The sequence below is a fragment of the Hipposideros armiger genome, unplaced genomic scaffold, assembly GCF_001890085.2.
Source record: "Hipposideros armiger isolate ML-2016 unplaced genomic scaffold, ASM189008v1 scaffold_371, whole genome shotgun sequence".
Lineage (NCBI taxonomy): Eukaryota > Metazoa > Chordata > Mammalia > Chiroptera > Hipposideridae > Hipposideros > Hipposideros armiger.
This window is the reverse complement of record NW_017731721.1, coordinates 1,463,298-1,475,973: the sequence shown is the minus strand read 5'-3', so window position 1 is coordinate 1,475,973 and position 12,676 is coordinate 1,463,298. Positions and strand designations below refer to the sequence as shown.

Sequence of the window (12,676 nt, the reverse complement as noted above, 5' to 3'; positions counted from 1 at the left end):
TATATATATATATATATATGTAAAGTATATATATTCAGAAAAATATCTTCAATGAGTTCCAAACTCCTTAATATGCCTTTTAAGGTCTTTCATAATCCAGCCATTCCAGTTTCTTCCCTCACTGTATCCTTTCATATATCTGTGACCTAAAAGTCCCAGACTGCTCACAACTCCCAAAATATAACTTTCATTTTCTTGTATTTGTATATAGTATTCCCTAAACCTGAAATACCTCATCCCTTTTTCTCAAGTAACATTTACCTGAGATTCGGTTTAAAATACAGATCCTGAAGCCTACCACCAAGATTTTTATTCAAATGGTCTGGGGAAGCACCTTGGAATCTGTATTTTCAATAAGTTACCCCCTCCCCCACAAATGATTCAGTCCAAGTGATCAGGGTCCACACTTTAAGAAATATTGGTATTGTGGAAAGAGAGAAGATTTGGGTTTGCTTCCAAAATCTGCTATTTATTATCTGACTTTAGAAAATTATTTAACTTTGCTCAGATTCATTTTCCTCTCCTTCTAGAAGGGTTATGGTGAAACACTATCTATTTAGGGGGCCCAAACATGGTGGCACATTATAGTAAAGACAGAAAGTCCATCTTATGACTTTTCCTCAAGATCCTGTTCAACATCTTCCTGTGAAGCTTTCTTTATTCCTTTTATTAGAATTATGTGTTTCTATTTGCTCAAACAGCATGTTTACATTTCTATTTAGCATTTATTTCATTCTCTCTTTGACACAGCTAATTTATTAGTCTCCTATTCTGGCTAGTAAGTGCTTTGAAGGCAAAGACACTGTCTTTTTTCAAAATTGTATTAAGTACCTTCTGTGTCTTGTACATATTGATACTACAATTTTAATGTATTAAGATAATAACACTATTATAACACTAAACTCTTGGAAGAGTTAATGAAAGTTTGACAGATTTTTGAAAGCTTAATCATATAGGGAACTAGATTAAGATCTCATTAAGCAAGCCTCCCACCCTATTCCATCCCTCTCTACTTACTAAGGATGAGAAGAGAATTGAAGTAACTGAGACCAGTTTTGCTGAGTTACATCAGTAATTATATCAATCTAATTCTTGTTAATGTTATCAAGAAACAACATCAACAAACGATTACAAGCCATCCAAAACAGTGGGAAAGGTTATGAGATGCAGAACCTCTATATAATGCTGAGCAGAATTGATGACTACCAGAAAAAGATGATGGCAGTCTGGATCAAGAAGCAGAAGTCTCTAGAGCAGAAACGGAATCAGTGCCTGAGGAAAATGATGTACTTATTTAGCCAGGTAACTTGTTTTCTATTTCCTCTCCCCAGTGTGCTATAAGAAAAATGAAAGTAGTAAGCTTTGAAAATAATATTTACCTGGAGATACCATGTATACTGGTTTCCTAGGGCTGCTATAACAAATTACCACAAACTGATGGCTTAAAACAACAGAAAGGTATTCTTTTAAAGTTCTGGGGGCCAGTTTGTGAAATCAAGTGGAGTTGGCTCCTTCTGGAGGCTCTGAGGGAGAAATTATTCCATGTCTGTCTCCTAAGTTCTGGTGGCTGTAGACAATCCTTGGCATTCCTTCGCTTATAGCTGCATAACTCCAACCTCTGCCTCTGTCCTTCCCATGGCCTTCTTCCCAGTGTCATGTCTTCTCTTCAGTCTCTTATAAAACCATGTGTCATGGATTTTAGGACCCACCTGGTTAATGCAAGATATCTCATCTTGAGAGCCTTAACTTAATTACATCTGTAAAGACCCTTTTTTCCAAATAAGGTCACATTCACAAGTTCTAGGTGAACATATCTTCTGGGAGGGTTCACCACTCAACCCACTACACCGTGACTTCAGTGAAACTCCTACATTGACAACAGGAATACTGGCTGGATTCTCTAGATGAGAAAAAATTAGAATAGGAGAGATTTCCAAAAATGTTCAACTCCTTTCTAGTCATCCTGCATCTACAAGCTTCTAGATATGAAATCTCCTAAAGTCACTACTCTCCAACTGATTCATGGTGGCTACTTCTAAAAACTATCAGGTAGCAAGTTTTGATGAGTTTACAAGAAAGGAGATAAGGATTTATTTAACTTGCTTACATAACACCAGGCACAGAAGATCCTGTTAAACTCTGACAATCCACTCATTATGTCCCAGAGCCCCCTCTGAGATAACCTCAGTATGCTTTTTGGAGTGATAATAACCTTGCAAAAAGTTATAGAGCTGAGGACAGGCCGAGTGGTGTGATGGTTAAGAACTGGCTTGGGACGCCAGAGGGCCCCGGTTCGGAACCCACATATGAGGGCCAGTGACACTGCCCTCTACAGCTAAGATGCTGAACAACAGCTCAACCTGGAGCTGGGCTGCCATGAGTCGCCTGCGACGGCGTAGGCTGCAGCCCCTGTTGCAGTGGGTTGCCATGGGCTACCGTATGTAGCCAGCAGCCAGCGTGAGCGGCCAGCAGCTGCAGTGAGTGGCTGTCCAGAAGCCGGCGACTGATCTGCCTCGCCCGGGAAGAGCGCAATGATGATGCCAACTTGGGCCAGTGAAGCAACATCCTCCACAACTAGACTGAAGAACAAAAAGACAGCAACTTGTCTGTTCCCAATTCCCCAATAAAAATCTTAAAAAAAAATAAAGTTATAGAGCTGAGATTAGAGTTCTTTGCTCTGGGACTACATGCTCCCATTACATGTTCTAGCATGGAGTTCTGGAACATTCTTGGAGTTCTAGGAGCATTTTATATCTATATATCATTTTCTTTCACTAAATTAATTAATTTGATTAATTAACAAGACCAGTTTATTTGCTACTTTAGAAGGTACAGAGACTTTGAATCATGGCCTGATTCAAATCAGACATATTTGAAATTTTCCAGAAGAGTTACACTTTGAATATTAAAGCTCTTTGACAAAGAAAAAAAAAGGATATTTCTGACAGTTTTGGTTTGGAAAATATGGCCAATGTAAATGAAATAAAGCAAGATGAGTTGGCAGTCCCATGAGCTGTCTAGCAGGAATCACAATGTTCAGGGCATTTCAGAAGATGAAAAAGGGGTCAGTGAAGCCATAATCTAGATGATAAGGTGGGTATCAAGGCATAAAGAAGGGAGAGGAAAAAGCAAAATGGAGAAGAGGGTAGAAATGAATAAATACCTTACGCTGAGTCAGGGTGGTGGTCAAGAGGTTGGTTCTGTTACCAGATTGTGTTCCAAGCAGCTTCACTACATACTAGCTAACAGGCCTTGGGCAAGCCACTTAATTTTTCTGAGTTCCAGATCTTTATATGTAACACAAGGATAATAATAGTATCTATCTTATAAGGTTGTTATAAATACCAAATGAGTTCATATATAGACAGCAGCACCTGGCATTCAGTAAGTAAGTGTTAGCTATCATTACATTTGCATAGTGCTTCACAATTTATGAAGTGCTTCCATATATATTATCTTATACAACTCCCACAACAACCTTGTGCTATTATCATTATCTTAGTAATGAGGAGAAAGAGGTGCAGATAAAATGAGCAACTAGCTTCAAGTCACACAACTAGGAAATGAGAGGGCTAGCACTAGAGCTTACTATGCAGGACCAAAGTTTATGTATATCATAGCTGCCACCTCTGAAATTGTGTTGAAGGTGGGGTGGAGGTTAAGGAGTGGCTGGAGGAAGGGAGAAAGGGGGTGGAGAAAGAGGATTTGCAAATCCATGAGAAGGGAAGAATCATAGTTTAGACAGGGCCAGCTACGAAGACCTTCTTAAAGACTCTGGCCCTTTCTTTTCATTGTTTCCTTTTTGGTTTATTTATTTTTAGATCCAAGAGATGCATAAATTGAATCTTAGTCAACCTATCCCTTTGATCATCAACAAAAACCAGATACCTGCCCCTACCAAATTTGTTCAACAGCCATTCCTGGAGCTACTAGAAAAGGACAGAAGATCTGACATATTCAAGAAATTTAGGTATGTCATAGAAAAGACTGACATTAAATTTTCTTTGGATGATATGTGGGACCTAATGCCTTTTTTTCTGCCCCCGAGTTTCCCCTTCCCCACAATTATGATATGGTACAGTGGAGAGTCTAAGAGGGTATTAATTTTCTTAGCTAATTGAGCAAGAGGCTTATTTACCTATATTTCTACTTAAATATTTAAGATTTAATTTTGAGTTCCTTTAAAAAAATAAATGAAGCTGATTCTTCCTTACTAAGAAAAAAATTAATACACAATGAAGAAACTTAGGATTACTTTAAAAATAAAAAAGGAGAAGGTAAGGGCTTTGGGAAGGAAGGGGAGAAAATGGTTGCTGGGGGTGAAAAAATAGCCTCGACATGGTCCATATACTCCAGGAAGCTAAGAAGGTAGCTTTAAAATGGATTACTAAGTGAAGTCATGGAAATGCAGCTTTCAGGGAAGACAAAAAGAGCTATTTCAGCAAATTCTGCTGTTTTAATCCATTTCTCAGTCAAAGTGGGCATAGCTAATGTTCCTCTGTGTGGGGAAGGGCATTATAGGACAGGGTTATGGTCAAGAGAAGAGGGGAGAATAAGAATAATATATTTTGATTGGCTACAGAGCTCAAGAGAGTTTGGTGCTTCCAATTGGTGCTCTCTGATTCTCTAGACAAGAAGACCACATGGAAGCCCTCTGGAACGCTGATCAGTCCACTTCAAGCTACCCAATAACAGAGAAGACGTCAATAAATTCACTCTGGGCCCAGCTGGGTGGGTACCCAGCTATTCCTATGCTGCTCCAGTTAGATGTTCAGTCTACCTTCAGAAAATCTCTTGCATCCGTTCAATCACAGTAAGTTAAAGATGGGAGAACACTCTGATAATCGGGCCTTTGGTCATATACCTTTTGTTTCCCTAACTTGACTTTCTCTTACAGCACCAGGGAGTTACCGAAAGTATTAGTCATTTAGTGTTTCTTTCCATAGGCCTGCAGATGTCACTACTGAAATAAAATAAAATAAACAAAGAAACCAGTTATAATACCGTGAAACCTAATCTAACACTAGATAGGTCCACTTTGAATTTCACATTTAGGGACTTATTATTAGAAGTACCAGAAAGACCATAATAGAATGCTTTTTGCCCACCTCATGGCTCAGTAACATACCTTAAATGCAGTGGTCATATCTAGGCCCAATCTGAGGTAAATTAAGTGCTTATATTCCAGGATACACTGAAGAGACTTAGAGAGAATAGGTAAGGTGGGTGACAAGAATCCATATTTCCAAATTCTGTTAAACCAGATTCTCACCTAAACCACTGGAAATCATTCCAGTGGAAGTGAAGAGTTTTGGAGTCGGCATTATGTCTTTCAGGGCAGAAAATTATTTAATGTTCTAAACTAAGAATTTAGAAAATTGAACTTTCATAACCTGAAAGAGTTTACCAGAGCAGTCTGATTTATTATGGTAAAATCCAAATTCTGATCTAAGAAGTAGTGTTAACTCACAAATTTGTTTAGGTGGCAGATGCCATGAAATAAGACATTTAAAATTCTATAATATAGTAAAATAATAGCAAAGGTGTTACTATATAATGTATACAATATAAAATATACCATGAGCACAAGTATTCATGAAAAAAAAATTACCAAACCAAATGTAACCATTAAGTTGCAAAACTCATAAGTTATAGGTTATAATCAAAGCAAACTTGATTTTTGTCTCCCATTTTTCCTTACATTTTTTGTAGTGCTTAAATTAATTAACTTAGGTTATTTTGAGGAATAGCATGGCTAATTTAGTGACTACAGTGCTTGGGACAAGATATATGATTTTTTCTTTAAATAATATTTCCTTTGTCTCCATTTCATAGCCAGCTTCAACTTAGATATCCTCCTGACCTAACTAACCACCTCATGCTAAATCCTACAAATTTAGTGAGACCCTTATTTCCAGTTTACTGCTTAGAAGGACTCAGAATCAAGGAGATTACAGAGATTTTTTTTGTTTCATAGATTTTTTTTTTTTAGGTGTAAGGTATATATACAGTAAAATTCTCTTTAGGGTAGAGTTCTGAGTCTTAACAAATGTATAGTTATGGCAATCACTAATCTTGCTGCCCCTATAGTTTTACCTTTCCCAGAATGTCATATAAATCAAAATACAGTATGTAACCTTTTGAGTCTGGCTTCTTCACGTATAGCATAATTCACATGAGATTCATCCATGTATAAAATTCATTCCATTTTATTTACTGACTAATATTATTCTATTGTATGGCTGTACCACATGTTTATCCATTCAACAGGTAAAGAATATTTGAGTTATTTCCAGTTTTTAGCAATTACGAATAAAACTGCTATAAAAATTCACATACAGGTTTTAGGGTGAATATAAGTTTTTCATTTCTCTTAAATACCCAGGAGTGGGATTGATAGATTCTACCTGTATTTACCATGTAACAGAATAATACCTACTCTAGTCATCAAATTTGAATTTTGAAAAATAAAGAATAATTTTAAGAACTTTACCACATATCCCAAGACTAGCTTGCACAGCCTGATGAACAATTGCTATGAACTAATCCTAAACAACAAAAGCAAGACCTAGCTTAGGTGACAGACCATGTTAAACCCCAACTTTGCAATAAGAATGACTGAATAACCTCATTCCAGGTAATGATTTCTGTTCATTTTTTTTTGGGGGGGGGGTTTCAGGTAATGATTTCTAACCCACATACTACGGGGTGGCAAGATTTTATAATTCTATCTAAATACTGATTATAAAACAGGGTTCACATAAAAAATAAATTAATTAACTAATTAAATCCTACTGTAAATATTTATTGAGGGCCTTTTAGTGCCAGGCACTAGGGAAAGGACAGGATGTTAGGATAAGATATACTCTCCATGCTTTTGGAATTTATATTCTAATGGGAGATACAGAGAAGTAAATCAGCAATTCCAATATGGTGGAAATAAGTAGGAAGTGATGGTGAAAGTGCTGAATGTTCTGAAAGTACAAAGAAGTACCCAACCCAGACATAAAGTACCAGAGAAGTTTTTCTAAAGATTTGACTATTAAGTGGAGACTTAATAACAAGAGAAAGATGGGGGTAAAGGGTGGGGGAAGGAAGGAGGACCGAGTGTTCTGTAGAAGGGGAATGGCAAAGGCCTGGAGATCTTTTAAGGAAAATTGGTCAGCATGGTGACTGCTGGGTACAAACTGGAAACAGTAAGGTTAGAAGGATAAGCAGGATCAGAGAAGTCATGGGCGTGTTTGTAATCCATGTTAGGTTCTCTGGATTTAATCCAGAGGGCTACTGAAGACTTTTAAAATATTTATTATAAATACTTCGGACAACATAAAGCATAGTAATATTTTAAAAATCCATATATGTTGCTGCTTACAAGGGACTCATTTCAGATTGAAAGGCACACACAGACTGAAAGCAAAGGGATAGAAAAAGATATTTCATGAAAATGAGAAAAAACAAAACAAAACCTGGGCTAGCAATACTTACACCAGATAAAATAGACTTTAAAATAAAGACTATAACAAGAGACAAAGAAGGACCTAGTAATCCCACTTCTGGGTGTTTATCTGAACAAACCCAAAATGCTACTTCAAGGGGATGTCATCCATATGTTCACTGCAGTATTACTTACATAAGCCAAGGTATGAAGGCAACCTGGGTGACCCTGAATGGATGAATGGATAAAGAAGAGGTGGTACATATATACAATGGAATATTACTCAACCATAAAAAAGAACGAAATCTTGCCATGTGCAACAACATGGATGGACCTAGAGGGTATTGTGCTGAGTGTAGTAAGACAGCGAAAGACAATGTCATGTGATTTCAGTTATAAGTGAAATCTAAAGAATAAAGTAAATAAACAAATGAAACAGAAACAAACTCATAGAAAAAAAAAATCCACATATGCAATACTAACCTTAAGAAATTAAACACTCTCTTCAAAAAAGGAAAAACCCAAAAAGCAAAAATTAAAAATACATAACACAAACACACATAAGAATGAATTTCCCTGTGTACCCTAACCGATGGCATTTTTCTCCTTCTTGCTCCATAGAAACCACTATCCTGAATGTGCTGTTATTATTCCTACACATTTGGTTTGTAGTTTAACTGCACATATAACTCTAAACAAAATAAACTCATGGTTGAAGGGTAAGGTTGCCAGATAAAATACAAGATGCCCACTTAAATTTGTTGATTTTCTCTGTTGATCTCTGTGCTCTAATTTTTATTTTATTTTCTTCTGTTCTCTTTGGATTTAATTTGCTCTTCTTTTTCTATTTTCCCAAGGTGGAAGCTTAGGTTACTGATTTAAGATCTTTTTTCTTTTCTAGTATGTGTAGAAATGCTATAAATTTCCCTCTAAGCACTGCTTTTGCTTATCCCACAAATTTTGATAAGTTGTATTTTCATTCAGTTCAATTTTTTTTTAACTTCCCTTGAGATTTCTTCTTTGACCCATGTGCTATTTAGAAGTGTGCTGTTTAATTTCTATGTATTTTAAGATTTTCCAAGCTATCTTTTTGTTATTGATTTCAAGTTTAATTCCACTGCGGTCTGACATTGTATAATTTCTATTCTTTTAAATTTGTTAAGGTGTGTTTTATGGCCCAAAGTGTAGTGTATCTTGGTGAATGTTCCATGTGATCTTGAAAAGAATGTGTAATCTGCTGTTGGTGAATAAAGTAGAGATGTCAATTATACGCAGTTGATTGATGATTCGATTGAGTTCACCTATATCCTTAATGATTTTCTGCCTGCTGGATCTGTCCACTTCTGATAAAGTGTTAAAGCCTACAACAGTAATAGTGGATTCATCTAGTTCTTCTTACAGTGTTACCAGTTTTTGCTTCATGTAGTTTGATGTTCTATTAGGCAAACAGTAAGGATTATTACGTTATCTTGAAGTATTGACCCCTTTATCATTATATTATGTCCTTCTTTCAGTTATCCCTGATAACTCCTTGCTCTGAAGTCTGCTCTGTCTGAAATTAATATAGCTACTCTTGCTTTCTTTTGGTATTTTTCCTTTTGGTATTTTTTCCCCATCCATTTAGTTTTAATCTGTGTGTCTTTACATTTAAAGTGGGTTTCATGTACAAAATATAGAGTTAGGTCTTGTTTTGGGATCCACTCTGACAATCCCAGTCTTCTAATTGTTGTATTTAGATCACTGACATTTAAAGTGATTGCTGATATAGCTGGATTAATATCTACCTTATTCATTATTGTTTTCTATTTATTGCCCTTGTTCTGTTTCTATTTTTGTCTTCTGCACTTTTTCTGCCTTTTGTAACTTTGAGATTTTGTAACTCTACTTTCTCTCCTTTCTTAGTATACCAGTTATACTTCTATTACTTTATTTGTAGTTAGTACCCTAGAGTTTACACTATATATTTACAACTAATCCATGTCCACTTCAAATAATATTAACTGCTTCATGGGTACTATAAGTACCTTATAATAACAACATATTCCTAATTCTTCCCTTCCATCCCTTATATCATTTCTGTTATCCATTTTGCTTATATACAAGCATATATATGTTGAATTCATAGTTGAATACATTGTTGTTATTATTATTTTTTTTTTAAGATTTTATTGGGGAATTGGGGGAGGGGAACAGCACTGGGGAATCGGGGGAAGGGGAACAGACAAGTTGCTGTTGTTTTGTTCTTCAGTCTAGTCGTGGAGGATGTTGCTTCACTGGCCCACGCTGGCACCATCATTGCGATCTTCCAAGGCGAGGCAGATCAGTCCCCGGCTTCTGGACAGCCGCTCACGGTGGCTGCTGGCCGCTCACACTGGCTGCCGGCTACACATGGTAGCTTATGGCAGCCCACTTCAGCAGGGGACTGCAGCCTACGCGGTCGCTGACGACTCACGGCAGCCCAGCTCCAGGTCAAGCTATTGTTCAGCATCTTAGCTGTAGAGGGCAGTGTCACTGACCCTCATATGTGGGATCCGAACCGGGGCCCTCTGGCATCCCAAGCCAGTTCTTAACCAACACGCCACTCGGCCGGCCCCATTGTTGTTATTATTTTGAACAAACTGTTATCTGTTAGACCAATTAAGAATAAAAAAATAAAACTTTTATTTTACTTTCATTTATTCCTTCTCTAAAGCTCTTCCTATCTTTCTGTAGATCTGAATTTCTGATCTGTAACATTTTCCTTCTCTCTGAAGAAATTCCTTTTTAACATTTCTTGCAAGGCAGGTCTACTGGCTACAAATTCCCTCAATTTTTATTTGTTTGAGCAAGTCTTTACTTCTTCACTTTTTAAAGATAATTTTGCAGGGTACAGAATTCTAAGTTGATAGTTTTTCTCTCAACACTTTAAATATCATACTCCACTCTCTATTTTGTATGGTTTCTAAGGAGAAGTTGGATGTAATTCTTATCTTTGCTCTTCTATAGGTAAAGTGGTTTTCCCCCCTGGTTTCAAGATTTTTTCATTTGTCTTTGATTTTTCTGAAGTTTGAGTATGATTTTCCTAAGTGTAGTTTTTTGGGCATTATCCCACTGATCCTGTTGTTATCTGAGTTTTCTGGTCCTGTGGTTTGGTGTCTGACACTAATTTGGGGAAATTCTCTGTCATTATTGCTTCAAAATCATTATTGCTTCAAATATTGCTTCTGTTCTTCTCTTTCTTCTCTTTCTGGTATTCCCATTACACATGTCACACCTTTTGTAGTTATCCTGCAGTTCTTGCATATTCTGGGGGGTTTTCATTTTTTTCAGTCATTTTTTCTCTTTGCTTTTCAGTTTTGGAAGTTTCCATTGTCATATCCTCAAGCTCAGAGATTGTTTTCTCAGCCACATCCAGTCTACTAATGAGGCCATCAATGAATGGCATTCTTCATTCCTGATAGTGTTTTTGATCTCCAGCATTTCTTTTTTATTCTTCCTTAGAATATCTATATCTCTGCTTACATTATCCATCCAATCCTCCATGCTTTTTTTCATCAGAGTCCTTAGCATATTAATCATAGTTGTTTTAAATTCCCAGTCTGACGATTCCAACATCCCTACCATATCTGATGCTGGTTCTGATGCTTGTCCAGTCTCTTCAAACTGTTTTATGCCTTTTAGAATACCTTCTAATTTTTGTTAAAATCAGGACATGATATACTAGGTGAAAGAAACCCTGGCAAATAGGCCTTTCTTTAGCAGTGTCGTGGTTAAGGTATAGGGGAATGGGAAATATTTTCTAGTCCTATGATTAGGTCTTAGGCTTTTAGAAAGCCTCTGGGATATGAACTTTACCAGTTCTTCTCAGTAACATCCCCTCCCACCCCATTCCTTAGGTCAGACAGGATGGCTACAGGAAGCTGAAATTGGGTAGGGTATTTCCCCTCCCCCACATGGAAGGCTAGAGTCAAATAGAGTTGGGTATTTCCCTTCCTCCAAGTAGGTTAGGCCTTGATAAAACCCCAGCAGGTCACACTCTGATAAAATAGTTTCTCTTCAGGGCAGACTTTGTTAAGAACAAAATGCTCTGGTATATTTCAAATGGTTACTTTCCTATTTTAATAAAAATCTTTTTTTTTTCTTTTTTAATCGTTACTTTCCTTCTTTCCCTGAGGGAAACATGAGATTTTTATCTGATCTTCACTGCGAGGACCTGGTAGAATCTTCTGTAGGTCCCTCTGACAGGGTCCCCCTGGATGTTTTAACCCTCAGACTTGTCCACACTGAGCCTCCAGCAATTGATCAATTACAGTTTAGGTTTTCTACCAGGCACTGGTTCCTGCATAAATTTCTGCTCATGGGTTTCTGTTCCAGTAAACTGTGATTCTCTGTATTGCCTGTCTGTCTCTCCAATTTTGGGGGCAATGGTTTGCCCTGTGACCTCACTTCTCTGAAGGATCTAAAGAGGTTGTTCAACTTTTTACTTGTTGTTAGGATGGAACAGCAACTTCTTGCATAGATTATTCAAAAAATTTCTGTGTATTTACTTTGTGGTTGCAAAAATAGGCTCATATTGGACATATTTTTTAAACTGCTTTGTGTATTTAATAGTACATCTTTGAAATTTTCCTATGTCCATATAGACTTACATCATCATTTTTATTGGTTACATGATATTCATTGTATTGATCTATTATAATTCATTGAACTTTTTATCTCCTACTGATAAAAATTTGGAAATTTTTCAACATTATAAACAATGTTGCAGCAAATATCCTTGTATAAGTTTGTATATTTATATGACAATTTCCCTACAAAAATTCTATTAAAATAGTTTTTTTTTTCAGTTACAAAACTAAAGCATTTCATCATAAAAATTTGGAAAATATAGACAAGTCCATGCCCAGAAATAACCACTGTCAATATTTAGGCTATGTTTTAACTTTAGGTATGATAATACTGTCTAAAAAAAAAAAAATAATAATAATAATAATAATAATAATAATAATATTGTCTAATAAATAATAAGCTATTTCCAAGCCCCGCTGTTTCTGATTTTGGTCCTGGGAGACATTCTGCCTTGTTAAGGTGACTTGTAAATATGGATTACATATCAATTTTACTAGTTAAACTCTGTGAGTTCTGAAGGCACTCTTTGTTTTCCCTGTGAATCATCTACATTCCCACAAATGTGTTTAAGAGAAATTTGTAGTAAGATTAATTTTTTGTCTTGTTTCCAGGCTTAAGAAGATTCCCAAGTGA

General features: G+C 36.4%; 1 protein-coding gene across 1 annotated transcript in view; it reads left to right on the top strand.

Moving 5' to 3' along the window:
- Positions 1 to 12,676, top strand: part of FAM186A (family with sequence similarity 186 member A) — a gene marked incomplete at its 5' end in the record, with an annotated part of 59,568 nt that extends 46,892 nt beyond the window's left edge. The window contains 4 exons of the mRNA XM_019662225.1: positions 1,110 to 1,302; positions 3,822 to 3,970; positions 4,631 to 4,813; positions 12,655 to 12,676. Of these exons, the coding sequence (XP_019517770.1) occupies positions 1,110 to 1,302; positions 3,822 to 3,970; positions 4,631 to 4,813; positions 12,655 to 12,676 (547 nt within the window). The remainder of the gene's footprint in view (positions 1 to 1,109; positions 1,303 to 3,821; positions 3,971 to 4,630; positions 4,814 to 12,654) is intronic.